Source organism: Polyodon spathula, chromosome 5 (genome assembly GCF_017654505.1).
Source record: "Polyodon spathula isolate WHYD16114869_AA chromosome 5, ASM1765450v1, whole genome shotgun sequence".
Taxonomy (NCBI): domain Eukaryota; kingdom Metazoa; phylum Chordata; class Actinopteri; order Acipenseriformes; family Polyodontidae; genus Polyodon; species Polyodon spathula.
The window spans coordinates 51,474,180-51,490,176 of record NC_054538.1 but is presented as its reverse complement, the minus strand read 5'-3'; the positions used below and the strand labels follow the sequence as shown (position 1 = coordinate 51,490,176).

Here is a 15,997-nt window from a genome sequence, read left to right as displayed (position 1 = left end):
AAGAGCAGTGTTTTAATACTGTAGATTTAGTCGTTCTTTACATTTAAACAAATTCATATAGTTTACTACAGGACAAATACATTTTGTATCATTAACTGGACCTAAACAGTTTGTGTCACTATCTAAAAAGGCATGAATTGTCGACTGATGAGAGCTAACAATTAGGCATTTCACTTAGAGTTTTTTTTTTGTGTGAGCATTTGCATAAGACTGGCTGTTAAATGATGACGTTGGTGTTTTGCAACTGAACTGTATCCCGTTAAGACCGCCCATGCAGCATTTGTTGACAGGCTGCACAAAATGTCAGTTTATCAGCCGAGATGATTATTGGTTGTTAGCTGCGTTGGAAATTAATTATATCCTGTTACTTAGTAAAGCCCCGTGACGCAGCATTTGACAGGCTGCACAAAATGAATAAGTGGGTTTGTAATTTCACAAATAACCTACCCGAGCCTACCCGAGCCTGAACCATAATATACAAACTACATCCAACCCAAAACCGACTCTTCTTCTCAGGTTCCGTCAGGTTCGGGTCGGGTAGCAAGGCTGTAGTTGCATTACATTTCCAGCTGTACAAACACTTTCATTTTGTTTTGTTAATCAGAACCATAATTGTACACATTACAAGTGTACCACTGCATTGCACCGCCATGTAGAACAAATTACAATATGTATTAGTCATTCAAAGTACTTCATTCAAACTAAATGTTTACTACATGGGCCATAAATACTTTCCTATCAGCTCGTTTTTGTCTTTGTTTCGTCTCCAGTCACGTACTGTTTTTTCAGCATTGCGATTGCCATGCATTTGGGTAAATTCAGCAATGTGCAATTTCAAATCTGTTGTGTTTCTGCCCTACTTTATCCAGTCTCAAAAACACCTGCGTTATATAATATTGCAGTGCGGTTGCAACGAACGGAATAATTGATAAGTTTACCACTCAGCTTTCTAACCAATGGCTGTTTACTACAGATCTCAGGGGCAGGTTCAGTCTGAATTTTGATAACAGACCTGTCAAGTCTCCCGCATTGGGGGTGAGACTCACACAGTAGCAAGCTATCTCCCGCTCACAAACATTCCCTCAGTCAAAGGGCTTAGAGCGTGGAAAGCGGCTTTTGTGTACTGTGGTAACCATGGAGACTACATGCCCGTGAGAGGAGAGAGGAGCAACTGTTCAGCAAATTGTATTTGCTGTGTGGGTGCTGGGATTTAGCGATTCAACCAATTGGCACTAAGCAATACTGTGCAAGGGCGGGCGTTCATGTTTTCAACCTATCTGTGATCGTGTCAGCACCAAGCACTGCGAGAAACAATGTTTACTGTACTTGATGCTTTCATTAACTGTGATGTCAGATGGCAAACTTTAAAAGTAAATCTCTAACTTAAAGAATGCCACACTTAAAACAATTGCACATGTGCATAAACTCTAGGTCGAACTACGCAGCATAAACTCCAGGTGAGATTTTGTGCAAACTGCTGATCCCTACAAGAAAATAGTTTGAACACTAATTTGAAGAAAGCATAATAATGCTATTAATGCTAATAATGTTTTTATTTATTCCACACCTCATTGATGCAGTGGTTTCATTTGCATGGTAGTTTCTGTACTGTATTCTGTGACGTGAATAGAAAATACATTTTATTTGAAGCTGCGTATTTGTCCCAATGCTAAACAGAACAATTGCGTTGCATGTTTGGTTTTGCTAAGATCGTAATATTACTATTGCATCATAAAGAAAATACAGCTGCATAAGGATTATACCTTTCTGCCACAGAGAAGTGGCTTATGTACAATAAATACACAAGTTTCTTATGTATATTAAAGTTAAAACTGCCAATTGTCCTGGGAAAATATAAATCAAATTCTGTTTTTGTAGCATGTGTCTGCAAACTGTACCATATTACTGAGGGTTACATATTAATGAATTTAGCTGATTGAAGTGTTTAATATGCATTATTAAGCAGTGTACATTTTAAAACAGACTAAGTGCTGGTTGGATTAAAAACCTGGACCAATGGATGTTGTCAAGGACCAAAGATGAGAGGCCCTGTTAAGCAATGACCTGACACCACACCTGGAAAGTCTCACTCTTTGACCATGAATATCACTCTTTGGAGCTGGAAATCTCACTCTTTAGGACAGCTAACCCTTGGCATCGCTATGATAAATCAATGACTCGGTGGGAAAAAGGAAATTGATAGAGATGGACAGATGTTGTGTAAACAGTAAAGCAGTATAGCTGTGACTTTTTCATGTTCCAAAGAACTTTAACCAGTATTTATATTTTTCCCACATGCACGCATCTAGGTCGAGATGAGGTCAGTCAAGAGTCTGAAAGCTTGCGTTTAACATGCAAAATGACTAAGAGTAACTAATTAAAACTTTTAATTCAAACAGTGGTTTTGTGTTTCTACCTAGCAACATGACCTGAATGTCATAGAGCCTGAAAAAATAAATCAGGTTGTTGACAGTTACGTTTGTGTGGGTCATAACCGTGGCTGTAGCAATGCCACTGTGGCACTGGTTCAGTAGTTTAATATCAGACACACTGTCGCATACGTCACACCAGTGTATTAGTCACTTCCCCTTTTAAGAGTCCTGCAAAAATGCCTACAAAATCGATTTATATAACGTTTTTTACAGTAGTTGATTAACTGGTATATTAATCGGCAGATTAATCCGTGCACATTTTTAATAAAAGTAATGATTTTATTGTGGCTGTCCTGCATAGTAATAGGGGTCTGAATACTTTCAGAATACAAATGCATAGATTAGGGAAAGGGTACAAAATAATACCCAAGTGTTTGGATATCCCAGTGAGCACAGTTGGATCAATAATAAGGAAGTGGAAGCTGCATCACGCCACCCAGGCACTGCCAAGAAAAGGGCATCCCTCAAAACTCGGCGCTCAAACAAGAAGGAGGCTTGTGAGAGAAGCCACAGAGAGGCCAACAAGCACTTTGAAGGAGCTACAGAGTTCAGTGGCTGGGAGTGGAGTAATGGTGCACCAGTCAACCATATCAAGAGCTCTGCATAACATTGGCCTGTATGGGAGGGAGGCAAGAAAGAAGCCGTTACTCAAAAAGTACCAACTGAAAGCACGTCTGGAGTTTGCCAGAAAGCATGAGAGTGACCCAGCTGCAATGTTGGAAAAGGTTTTGTGGTCAGATGAGACCAAGATAGAGATTTTTGGCCAAAACTCAAAGCGCTATGTGTGGTGCAAACCTAACACTGCCCATGCCTCAAGACACACCAACCCTACAGTGAAGTATGGTGGCAACATCATGCTGTGGGGATGCTTCTCATCAGCAGGGACTGGGCATCTTGTTACAATTGAAGGAAGAATGGATGGAGCAAAATACAGGAAAATACTGCAAGAGAATCTGCTTCAGTCCGCTAAAAAACTGAAGCTTGGGAGGAAATTCACCTTTCAGCAGGACAATGATCCCAAGCACAAGGCCAAAGCAACACTGGAGTAGCTCAAGAACAAAAAGGTGAATGTCCTACAGTGGCCCAGTCAAAGTCCTGATCTCAATCCCATTGAGAATCTGTAGCACTATTTGACAATTGAGGTCCACAAGCATCGTCCAACCAACCTGAACAACCTGGAGCAAATCTGCCAAGAAGAATGGGCCAAAATCACTCCGACACTGTGTGCAAAGCTGGTACATACTTACCCCAAAAGACTTAAAGCTGTTATTGCAGCGAAAGGTGGCTCTACCAAATATTAATGTGTGGGGGTTGAATACTTATGCAAGCAAGATATTTCAGTTTTTTATTTTTCTTAAAAATATTTCCCAACATAAAACCAATGTCACCTTACAATAATTGATTCTGAGTTTCAGTGTTTTAAAAAAAATATCGAACAGAACGAAATTTTACTGTACCATTTGTAATTCAGTAATATGAGAGAATTGGTCAGGGGTCTGAATACTTTTGCAAGGCACTGTGTGTGTGTGTGTGTGTGTGTGTGTGTGTGTGTGTATATATATATATATATATATATATATATATATATATATATATATATATATATATATATATATATATATATATATATATATATATATATATATAATACTATATTAACTATATAGAAAGCGCACACACAGACTGCTTGCTTTTTTCTTTTATTTAATGTTTAAAATGGGCAGTTACGTGAAGTGACAGCATGTGTAAAGCCAAACTGAATTCCCAAATGCATCATCATTTTTTTTTTTTTTTGATCTGCTGATCCATTCTGTCCTGCTAAGTGCTGAATTTACTGTTTTCTAAATCCATAATAAAGTTTGCATTGATCAGTTTCCATCAGCACCTATTCATCAGTGTATCTGTGTTCAGAATGCTTTTTTTAAAAATAATGTGTGCTTGCATTTTTTCTGAAGTGGGGTGTGATTCATAAAAGTTTTATTTTGAAAAACTGTCATCCACATAAATTAGGGGTGCTTTACATGTGGACACTTAAAGGCAACCTGTTTTAAATGAAAGTTGATGACCTTTTTTTTTTTTATAACGTAGATTTGGATATGAAATGACCATATATAATGGAAACAAGGCCCCAAGGGGATCTGTCCAGATCAGTCCATCAGCTATTGGATGAATAGGTAAAGCTGAACGCCTTGGCATTCCATATGCTTTCAGAACTGATTCTGATGCATAAATAGTGAGAAGCCTGGGAGAGAGAAGGTATCTTTTAGTTAATGGAATGTGCAGAGGCCACCCTTATTATTATATGTGTCTTTTAAACTATTTGTACCACTTGAAGACTAGGAAGTACAATACTATGCTTAGACACTAAACTCCACATTAACCGTAAGCATTTATGCATTGCAATTGCTTATTGTTATTATTTTTTTTAAATCAACAAATCATTGTAATTACAGTATATAAAATTGAGAATAATCTGCATTACAGTTATTACAGTTAGCTTGAGGTAACTGTAATTTTAGGTAGAAGGGAAATATAAAAAACGTCACCAATAAAATAAGTTTTATATGTAAGATAATTATCTTATTTTTTTAATAGTAATATCCACTTTGGTGACAAATGTTCTTGGTGACCTGAACAGCAGTCACAAAGCATACAACCTAAACAAAATGGCCCGTGTGCATAAAAGATGACGGCAATTTCCTGCCATTAAAAAAAAAAAAAGACGTATGATTCAAAGGGTTCAGCCCAAAGATGATGGAGAGTAAACTACATGTCACACAAAGTTAACAGTCTTTATTATTTACTTCTAGTGTAACAATGTATTATATTAAGCCATAAGCATGCATAAAAAAATATATATTACCCCTTCCAATATGGGCACAGGTGAAGTAGAGGAGATTGCTTCTTTCTGATACATGTCTGTGACTTGTTACCATAATCAAGAGCCTTATATACTTACTAACTGAGCGTGGGAAGGGAAACGTCACAAAAACAAGTTACTTCACCTAAGGCTGCAGGCTGTGGTGAATTAATTAAAATAGCAATCTACTTATGGCCGTAGGATATGGCAAGTTAATCAATATAACTCCTAGTGACCTTTTAAAACTATGCTTCTATAACAATCACACATAAACAGGACATGCAAAAGTCACATATCTCACTACAAATTAAAAACATTTTACTCATGGTGTAAATGCAACCCCATAACTGCTTGATGACCAGAAATATAAATAATGTAACAGTGAGATGTATTTGTAATTTCCACAAAAAGATTGTTGTGCTCTCACAATATTCATCTTCATGCTGACTGTTGCGTGAGTAACGTGTAAAATGTTTCTGAACTTTAATCCATGTGTGTTCTAGAACATTTTTAGCTTTTGCTTATTATCTGAATTCATTGCTTATTTGAGTCAGTTTCCAATCAACATAACGTTATCGTTTTGAATAAAGAAACCAGGAGCTACTGTATATTGATGACGTGTGTGTGTGTGTGTGTGTGTGTGTGTGTGTGTGTGTGTGTGTGTGTGTGTGTGTGTATATTTTAACTTCAAAGATACCAGTTATATTGTTCATACTGGGGAATGGCTGCTTATTTACCGTTTTGTCTGAAATAATCATTGCTCGAGCATCCCTGTGAATTGTTTCTCAATAAGCAATGGTGTTCGAACAGGTGTTGTTAATTTGTGTCATCTTTTCCATTATTGAATTTTAACAGAATGACTGACCTCAAAACAGTGGGAAAGTAGTGTCCAATTGTTGTATAATAAGATTGAAAACACCCCTAGGTTTTGTTTGTTGGCTAATCATTTTGGTATGGGTAAACAGTAAATAAGTTTAAGGCAAGTTTAATTGTTTTGACTTACTCCTTGATCCCATCAATTAAATGAGACAACTAGGCACAAACCCAAAATCCAAAGACAGCAATACACGTCAATATTGGAGCTACAGAACTTGGAACCGCTGTAAATGATTATTGATTGTATTTATTTCCCCTCCTGGTCTGCTGGATATTTCACCCAACATTCCTTGTACATTCTTCCAGTTTCATTAGTAATCCTGACATTTTCTTGTATCAATTTTGAGATTTATACAACAGATACCACCACACACTGTTTCAAATTTCTCTTTTAACTCATCGGTGTGTCGACCCAAAAATGAATAGCAATTCACAGCAATGTGACGAAGGTCCACACTCATAAGAAAAACAAACAAATTAATTCCAAAAAGTCATTTTCATTATTTTTTCTTCATTTCACAGCTTCATTTTTTGAAGATTAAAATTCTAATCCATAAGGAAAATCACAAATGTTTCAGCCAAAAAGCTTTCATCAGTCGGTATACACAACTTCAATACCTCGATTTTAAGTACACCGACTTTAACAGGTAATTATAATTAAGTAAAGTGTTAGTTCATGGGCACACAACACAAATTGCCAATTGATTTACCACACCTGGTATATCACAGATATTTGTTCAGCAATTTTCGCTTAGATTCTAAAACTGTTATCTCTGTGTATATTATACAAAATAAACCATTCCATTGAATTACAGACATCAATTATCCAGCATTGATCCTTCAGATAGCATTTAAACCAGTTATATAGAAATACTAATACACCAATTATTTTAATTATTAGTCAAACTTAAGTAAAAGCAGTCACTCCTAAAACAAATTTAGGTATAGTTCATAAAAAGGTACCAAGTCGTATTCATTTAATCCATTCGGTACCACAGTATTTAAGTTAAAAATCCAAAACTATTCTGTCTAACAATTTATTGCCACCCCTGCTATTTTGACTTATTTTTTTCTGTTCCAATACACCTTAAAGTATTAATGTCATGGTTTTCTTCCAAAAAATGTTTCGCAACTGGTGAAGTTATATCCTACTCGGCGACCTAATTCAAGCATTCAAAATTCTAAAAGGTATTGACAATGTCGACCCAAGGGACTTTTTTGACCTGAAAAAAGAAACAATGACCAGGGGTCACAAATGGAGATTAGACAAAGAGGCATTCAGAACAGAATAGGAGGCACTTTTTTTACACAGAGAATTGTGAGGGTCTGGATTCAACTTCCCAGTAATGTTGTTGAAGCTGACACCTTCAATAAGCTACTAACAACCAAACGAGCAAGATGGGCCGAATGGCTTCCTCTCGTTTGTAAACTTTCTTATGTTCTTATCTGTCTATCTATCTATCTATTTCTTTTGGTAAAGAAAATAAATACAACTCGTCTTCAAGCCAAGGCTGTTGTTAAAGTGCGTACTGAGTACAGTATACAGTAATGAAAATGGATAAAACTAGCTGCAGAGATCATGTGGAAAAGATTGGCTTGAAAGGGGGTCAAGTATCAAAGGGATTACAAAGAAGTTATCATGCAATTTTTAAGATCATGGTTGTCAGAAAAGCTGATTCATCCAGCTAAAATTCATGTCACCTAAAATAACACAGGCAGGTACAAAACAACTGCTATTGAACACTCACTCAAAGGAAGTCATTTTGTGCACTGTGGGTTGCCTGTTTCTTAATTTCCTTGCTTACCTAAGCTACAGTATTTCAGTTACATTACTATTTGACAGAAACCTACAGTCATAATATCGACACTCACTTTTACAATTATATAGAGACTTTGATATTGTGTATGCATCATCAGGATACAGTTGTTATGGCATTACCATATTGGAATATAAACCTGTATTTCTGGATTACAATCAACTATCCAAACTTTACCACATCAGAAAATGTGTACCACTGATGTAATGTGAGTAAAGAAACTTTTATTTTTCCATATTCATTGCTGAAATTGTCTTATCTGCTTTATGTAATGCCATCTTATCAATCCTTATGCTTACTGTACGTTATTGTAATATGTGTAATTTATCATCTTTGAAAAGATTTCAGTGTCACTGTCAGTGGTCTACTGTTCTGTGACAGTCTGTATCCTGTGATCACAGACAAAATTACACAAATGGTTATTATAAGCCAGAACAGACAATCGCTAAACTAATAGAAACTAATTGCAAAGTATAGATACTGAAGCGCATATTATTGGTAATCAAACACATTACAGTTTTGGAAATTACACTACTCTGTTTCTTGCCGATCCCCATTTAGTCGCTGCCTCTGTTGATCAGTGGGATCCCACTGCCTCGCCACCGGTTAAAAGTATAGGGTTGTGGCACCTGTTCCCTAAAATGAATTGGGTCGTCTTTGAGTGGGTGTGGCCATATACCACACAAAATCCATCATATCTTTGTTTATTAATATTTAACTGCATAAAACTATTTTATTTCTATTGATGGAATCTATACAGAAATGAATTAGTGTGTTTGACCTGCAAGATACACTTTTACCTCCTTGTATTCTATCTTTCGGGTGAGATGTTGTAAGTGACTGTGCAGTTGATGCATAGCTCACACACCCTAGTCTCTATAAGTTGCCTTGGATAAAGGCGTCTGCTAAATACGCTAATGCTTGCTTCCCATCATTCTGCAAAAGACAGCAAAACACTGCCTGGGTGTTGTGGCTAACCAGGCTCATGGTTTCAGATAATCCCAATGTTCACATACAAACACTGCACATTGACTGGGTTAACCTGCCCAGGCACCAGGTCAGAATGTTACTTCTGTAGAACAGGTTACTGTAAATATCCATGCCTTCATACTCTTTTATAATGGGGAATAAACTACAGTATTATTTTTTGCTTGAACACAAAGCAATAACTAATTTCAGAATATGTAAGGAGACTCATTTCTTTTTTTTTCTTTTAAGTGTTGGAGAGAAAAATATCCACAAGGCAAAGTCGTGAAGAATTAATAAGAAGAGGTGTTCTCAAGGAAATCCCTGATCAAGGTGAGTACAGTGTTGTGCACAACTATTTAGCCCCTCTAGGGGAAGGTGGGAAGCTTAGCAGTATTGCAAAGTGGTCGACCTGACAAAAATAAGCAAGCACATTTTAAAATGGTAACCGTGCCTTTAAGATGACACTGCAAAAGAATGTCTAAAAGGGTGCAATCAAATTCCTATACTGTACTTGGTTTGATTTAAATGTGTAGTACACAACAAGCTTCAAGATGAAAGCTGAATGACAACTTCTAATGCAATCATATTGTAGCCTATATCAGTAAAGTAAAAACATTTGTTATTTTGACGTACAGCTGCTTCAGATTTTCACTTAAGTGATAGTGCCCTGTTGATAATGGCTCTACCGTGAATAAATGGCAATTTAAAAACTCTTTAAAATGCCTCTTCCCTATTTCACTATTTCAAACTTTATTTTAAACTTGGTTGTGCAACGGGAGTTATGCGTCCCAAGCCCAAGGCGAGGGTGCTAATGAAAGTGTAGGTCGACTATCACACAGTAGGGCCATCATCGAGAGAGCACTATCGCTATTAATTATTTTAACCATTGTTTTGTTTAAAAAAATAAAAAAATATATATTTAACTGAAACTGGTAGTGACTCATCATGTACCTTTCCGCTGAGTAAAGACATTCTAAGAAAATAGCCCTGAACATTTTTTTAAAAATAAAAAACAAGGATGACATACACATAGAGAAAAACAAGTAGTTTTTATTATTTTGTATTAACTTGTTAGGGTTTTAATTATAACCTATTTATAATCTGGACATTGCCTGAAGAATGAATGGAGCAATTACTGAACAGTCCGTGTCCCACACAGTCTGAACTACCAATACAATCTCTCATTAAATACCACTCTAAAATACCTCCTAACTCACCATGTTTCTACCTTCAGCCAAACCCTCTCTCCTGAATTTATATATTAATGGAGCAATATTACCAAACTGTCCACGTCTCGCTCTGTTGTTGTTGAAAGATACTGGGCATGTTAAGTAAGTGAGCCGCTCGGAGTAAGAATGCTCAGAAAGCACACTGAGCTCATTTAAATGACTTAACGCTCTGCTCCACGAGAGCGCTGAGCGACATTTAAACATGGAGAATAATAATTATTTGCTTGTTTGTGTTTCTGAGATGGTGGTAGATGAAATGGCCCTGTGTGGAGTTACTGTCCCCTGCTGTACCTCACTGAGTTCAGTGCTCTGTTTGGACTGAACCTCATATCTGGCTGTGTTTAATACCGACAATACCGACATTAATAATGAACATTATGAATAATATTAATACTACAAGTCTAATAATAATACATTAATAGCCGTAAAACAGCTCTACATTTTTTAAAAATTAAATTAAATGATACAAATTCGAAAACAACCATTTTTACCACCTTATTTAGCCAATTAATACATAACTTCATAAGTCGAAACCAGTTCATCGTTCTTGACAAACGTATTTGTCAATCCTGCCTGTCATCTCCACTTTTTTCACTCTGATCACTGATGAGAAATGCTCTGGAGGAGCGGAACTGAGCTAGTCATTAAGTTGATTCTTTTACTGAGCCGCTCTGAGCTGCTCACTTACTTAACGCACCCAGTGTGTCTGCGCCAGTCGAGCTGACAGTCTGTGATTGGCTATCGGCAGTTTCAGGTACAGGATTGGTTGATTTAATCTATGCAAATTATTGATTGGCTGGTGTTTGGACCAATCGTGTCTTTTGTTTAGTATTTACTGTCCAATAGATGTGAACTACGCTTACAGCAAGTGAGAAAGAAAAAGCCAGCACTTGCCTGGATTGATTTTAAATTTGATTCACAGTTGGTGCTGCGATGTTCCAGTGGGCATCTACCATCTATTAGAGCCCGTTAGAGCTGGAAACTGATTGGCTGATGGTATGGAATCATTTTCTAATACCAGTTAAAAGAAATTATTTAAGGATGGCCTTGAACTTGAACCTGCTCATGGCCATGCAGGAACATTAACCTGCTTTATTTAAAAAAAATAATAACTTTCTGATTCTCTCGCATCTTTTTTCAATGAAAAGAATGTAATTACTAGAGAGTAAAAACGGGTGTAATACCAGTGTTCTTGTAGGGTGTGTTTCTGTCAGTGTGGCCCTTCTGGCATCCTTAGAGTGCCTTTCCATTTTTTTTAAATTACATATTAAACTGTTTAATGGAAAACCAAAACAAAATAATACAGTAGTGTGTGTGTATAGCGAAATATTTGACCAATCTTAAGGTTCGTAGCCCCTTTTAAAAAGTGTTTTAAAGCAGTTGCATGCCAATTTTAATATTTGCAATAATAAAATAAAACAAAAATAAAACAAACACCTACCTCCCAATCGGAGTACCTTCTAAACTTTTCTTTGTTTGCCTATCTAACCCACTAGACGGCTAAGCCGTTTACCACTCAAAACAGGACTTTAACACACAGCGTTGCACACTACACACACAATCCAAAAGGTCTTTACTCTACCTTTTAAACAGGTTTCTTCTTCATGACAGCCTCGCTTCACACACACTGCCCAGAATAAACATGGTTTACTGGTTAAATACCTGCTTCTAATTACAGGCAGGTGATATCCATTGTCATTTTGATCCAGGAGAATCCCATCCTGGCTCCCTCTCGTGGCATTCTGGACTACGACTACCCCCCCCCCCCCCCCCCACCTGTGCCTATACATTTCTAAATGACCTTTTTTGTTAGTAATTTGTTATTTGTTAACTTTTTTTTTCCTTTCACAAATAATGGTTACACTTTAGAATAAATGCCTTTAGAATCAGAGCCAATATTTGATAACTTAGTATGTCAGTATCGTTTATTTCTGTGTTCAAGATGCTTCACAATGCTTTAGTATTTATGGCCAAAGCTAGACATTTTATAAATCTTTGTACAACTACTTTCATGTTTTTAATGTTTTATGTAATGTAGACACATACCTGTATTACTTTCCAATGCAATATACTTTAATTGTATCAAAAGCCATGATACTGTACATACAGTAAGGAGGAATAGATTATTGCAGTTAGATTTCTAGTCAAGCTGGCAGGCTATAGACCACCTGCTGTGTTGCACATAGGGGTGTGCCGATTCCTCAATTCACACGGTGAACCGTGATGTTTTTCTTGACAATATGATTATCGATACAGTGACCCCTGTATTGATACACTTTTTGTTTTGTTTTTAAGTAAAGTTGTATCTGCTTATACAAACATGAGCATGCATTCATTTGTATCTATGCTGATAATTAGAGAATAATATTTACCATGATGTACTCTAGCAGCCTCACCTATCATGTTCAGGGTGTTTCTGTCAGGTCCGTCGGCAGCGGAGTGAAATGGAAGCTGAGCGGAGGCGGGTTATTAGTGTTGACGATCTCATCAAGGCAATGGCGAAATTTGATTTGCTCTGGCTGGTTTAAAATCCAGTGGATTTTTGTGAACCAGAACATGTATATCACTTAGTGTTCCTCAAGAATAAACTCAATATAAAATAATGATATTAATAATAATAATAATAGTAATAATTTCATCAAATAGAAATGCTTGTAAACACAGATAGGTACTGTATTAAGACAAGCAGAACATGGTAACCCCAGTTTCATGCAACAGTTGTGACTGACAAAACATGAGTGAGTGTTGTGTAAACATTTTGTGTTTACTAGCCTAAATAGCAGAACCAACTCAACTTGTGTTTTTACTGAAAAATAAATGGTAACATGTAATCATAAGAGTTGTCTGTGTTACATGCGATCAGACTTCACTAACACTGACCATGGGAGCTGCAGCATGCTATTTCACATCTTACAACTGTACACAATCAGAGGTACAGTCACAAATTCCGGACAGAACACTTGCAAAATATTTAAAATGTAAACATGCTGTTTTCATTGCAGTCATCAGCTGCATAGATTAACCATTCAACAGAATGAGACAACAAACAAGTGAGTACAGACATTAAGTTACTGTTTTACTATCACTTTAGTGTCTCAACAAGTTGTTGTATTTTAAGCAGTTGAATATGGTAGCTAATAACTTCCTCAAAGTGGCACCAGCAATTGGATTTGGCCACCATTTTTTGTTTGGCCTAAGATAAAAATAAACAGGAAACAAAAGCAAAACCAGGCCCTGAAGCTTATTTGACTCCTGTATCGCACTACGTATCGCATCATGACCCCCGTATCTCACTACGTATTGCATTGTGACCCTTGTATCGCACTACATATTGCATCGTGACCCCCGTATTGCTCTGCATATCACATCGTGACCCGCGTATTGTGCCACGTATCGCACCGTGATCCCCAAATGGCAGTACGAATCACATCGTGACCCCCGTATTGTGCTACGTATCGCATCGTGATCCCCGTATCGTGTTACATATTGCATCGTGACCCCTATCGCACTATGTATCGTATCATATCGTGACCCCCATATCTCACTATATATCTTATCGAGACCCCCGTATCGCCCTACGTCTCGTATCGTGACCCCCGCATCGCGCTACCTATCGCAATGTAACTCCCGTATCGCACTACGTATTGCATCGTGACCCTCGTATTGCATCGTGACGACACTGCCGATACCCAGCCCTAGTACAATGTACAAGTCTCAGCAGATGGAATCTTGAGCTGGCATCAGTGTAGATGTAGTTTTCTGAGCTGTCATCGCGACAGAGATGGTGTTTCCGCGCAACAGAGCTACACATAAACTTTACAGGTCTCGACAGGTAGTTTTGGAGCCACGAAACAACAGTGATATTAATATACTGGGCAGATTACATCCAACAAGACATGGGATTCCACCCAAAAGAGGTGTAACCCAGTAATTCTTACCAATTGAAAAGGTGACACACCCCCCCCCCCGATAGGAGGTGTTCTAGGGTTACATTGTGTCATTTATGCAGGTGTTTGTTGTTTTCACATATGATCAAAAACAGCTGCTTAAGCAGAAGTATAAGTTGTGGTTTAACAGTAGAAATGAGGAAACGGCGCGTTTTGTGACAGACGGGACCCAAGGTTATACCAGTTCATCATGGTCTCATTGAATCAGCATATGTGTGGAATGTCTACGTGCAGAGTTGCACGGCTAGGCAGTAGAGTTCGAAAATCCTTACATTAAACACACGAAAATAACAGAATGTTCAGAGACAGAGTTTCAGTGCTACAACTTCTTTCAATGACCGCAGTAAATGGACACTACTGGCTATCCTATCTCTCAAACTTGGACAGCATAGGTGGTAATCCTGGTGAGCAGGGCTGACTTTTGGGTGTTGAGACATGGGGTCAGCTTAACAGCTTCCAGTCTTCTTATATTTCTGGGTAATCTAGATACTGTGCTTTGGCTTGAATAACCTCTGTTGGCTATCTGATTACTGATAAAACCTTCCTTATGAAGTGTAGTGATGGCTGAGCAGGTTACCAAGGAGATATGGCTCTTCTCCATGGCTTGCTTTGACCCGTAGCCGCTTCTAATTGCCACCTTTTGATTACTCATGATTTAAGAAACACGTTTTTTGTGACAGTTTTTCAATTTCTGTCACTTTTTCGCTAAATACACTGAACAAAAATATAAACACAACATGTAAAGTGTTGGTCCCAAGTTTCATGAGCTGAAATCAGATACTAGAAATTTTCCATACCCACAAAAAGCTTATTTCTCTCAAATGTTGTGCACAAATTTGTTTACATCCATGTTAGTGAGCATTTCTGCTTTACCAAGATAATCCATCCACCTGACAGGTGTGGCGTATCAAGAAGCTGATTAAACAGCATGATCATTACACAGGTGCACCTTGTGCTGGGGACAATAAAAGGCCACTCTAAAATGTGCAGTTTTGTCACACAACACAATGCCACAGATGTCTCAAGTTTTGAGGGAGCGTGCAATTGGCATGCTGACTGCAGGAATGTCCACCAGAGCTGTTGTCAGAGAATTGAATGTTCATTTCTCTACCATAAGCCGCCTCCAACATAATTTTGGAGATTTTGGCAGTATGTCCAACCGGCCACACAATCGCAGACTACGTGTAACAACGGCAGCCCAGGACCTCCACATCCGGCTTCTTCACCTGTGGGATCGTCTGAGACCAGCCACCCAGACAGCTGATGAAACTGTGGGTTTGCACAACCAACGAATTTCTGCACAAACTGTCAGAAACAGTCTCAGGGAAGCTCATCTGCATGCTTGTGATCCTCACCATGGTCTTGACCTGACTGCAGTTCGGTATCGTAACCGACTTCAGTGGACAAATGCTCACCTTCGATGGCCACTGACATGCTGGAGAAGTGTGCTCTTCATGGATGAATCCCGGTTTCAACTGTACCGGGCAGATGGCAGACAGCGTGTATTGCGTTGTGTGGGCGAGCGGTTTGCTGATGTCAACGTTGTGAACAGAGTGCCCCATGGTGGCGGTGGGGTTATGGTATGGGCAGGCATAAGCTACGGACAACGAACACAATTGCATTTTATCGACGGCAATTTGAATGCACAGAGATACCGTGACGAGATCCTGAGGCCCATTGTCATGCCATTCATCCGCCGCCATCACCTCTTGTTTCAGCATGATAATGCACGGCTCTATGTCACAAGGATCTGTACACAATTCCTGGAAGCTGAAAATGTCCCATTTCTTCCATGGCCTGCATACTCACCAGACATGTCACCCATTGAGCATGTTTGGGATGCTGTGGATCGACGTGTATGACAGCG

At 38.2% G+C, this 15,997-nt stretch overlaps 1 protein-coding gene across 1 annotated transcript in view; it reads left to right on the top strand.

Annotated features, from left to right (window-relative positions):
• The window catches only part of LOC121316039 (phosphatase and actin regulator 2-like), a 58,782-nt gene that overhangs the window by 37,122 nt on the left and 5,663 nt on the right, over positions 1-15,997 (top strand). The window contains exon 3 of the mRNA XM_041250741.1: positions 9,204-9,284. Coding sequence (XP_041106675.1) covers positions 9,204-9,284 — 81 coding nt within the window. The remainder of the gene's footprint in view (positions 1-9,203; positions 9,285-15,997) is intronic.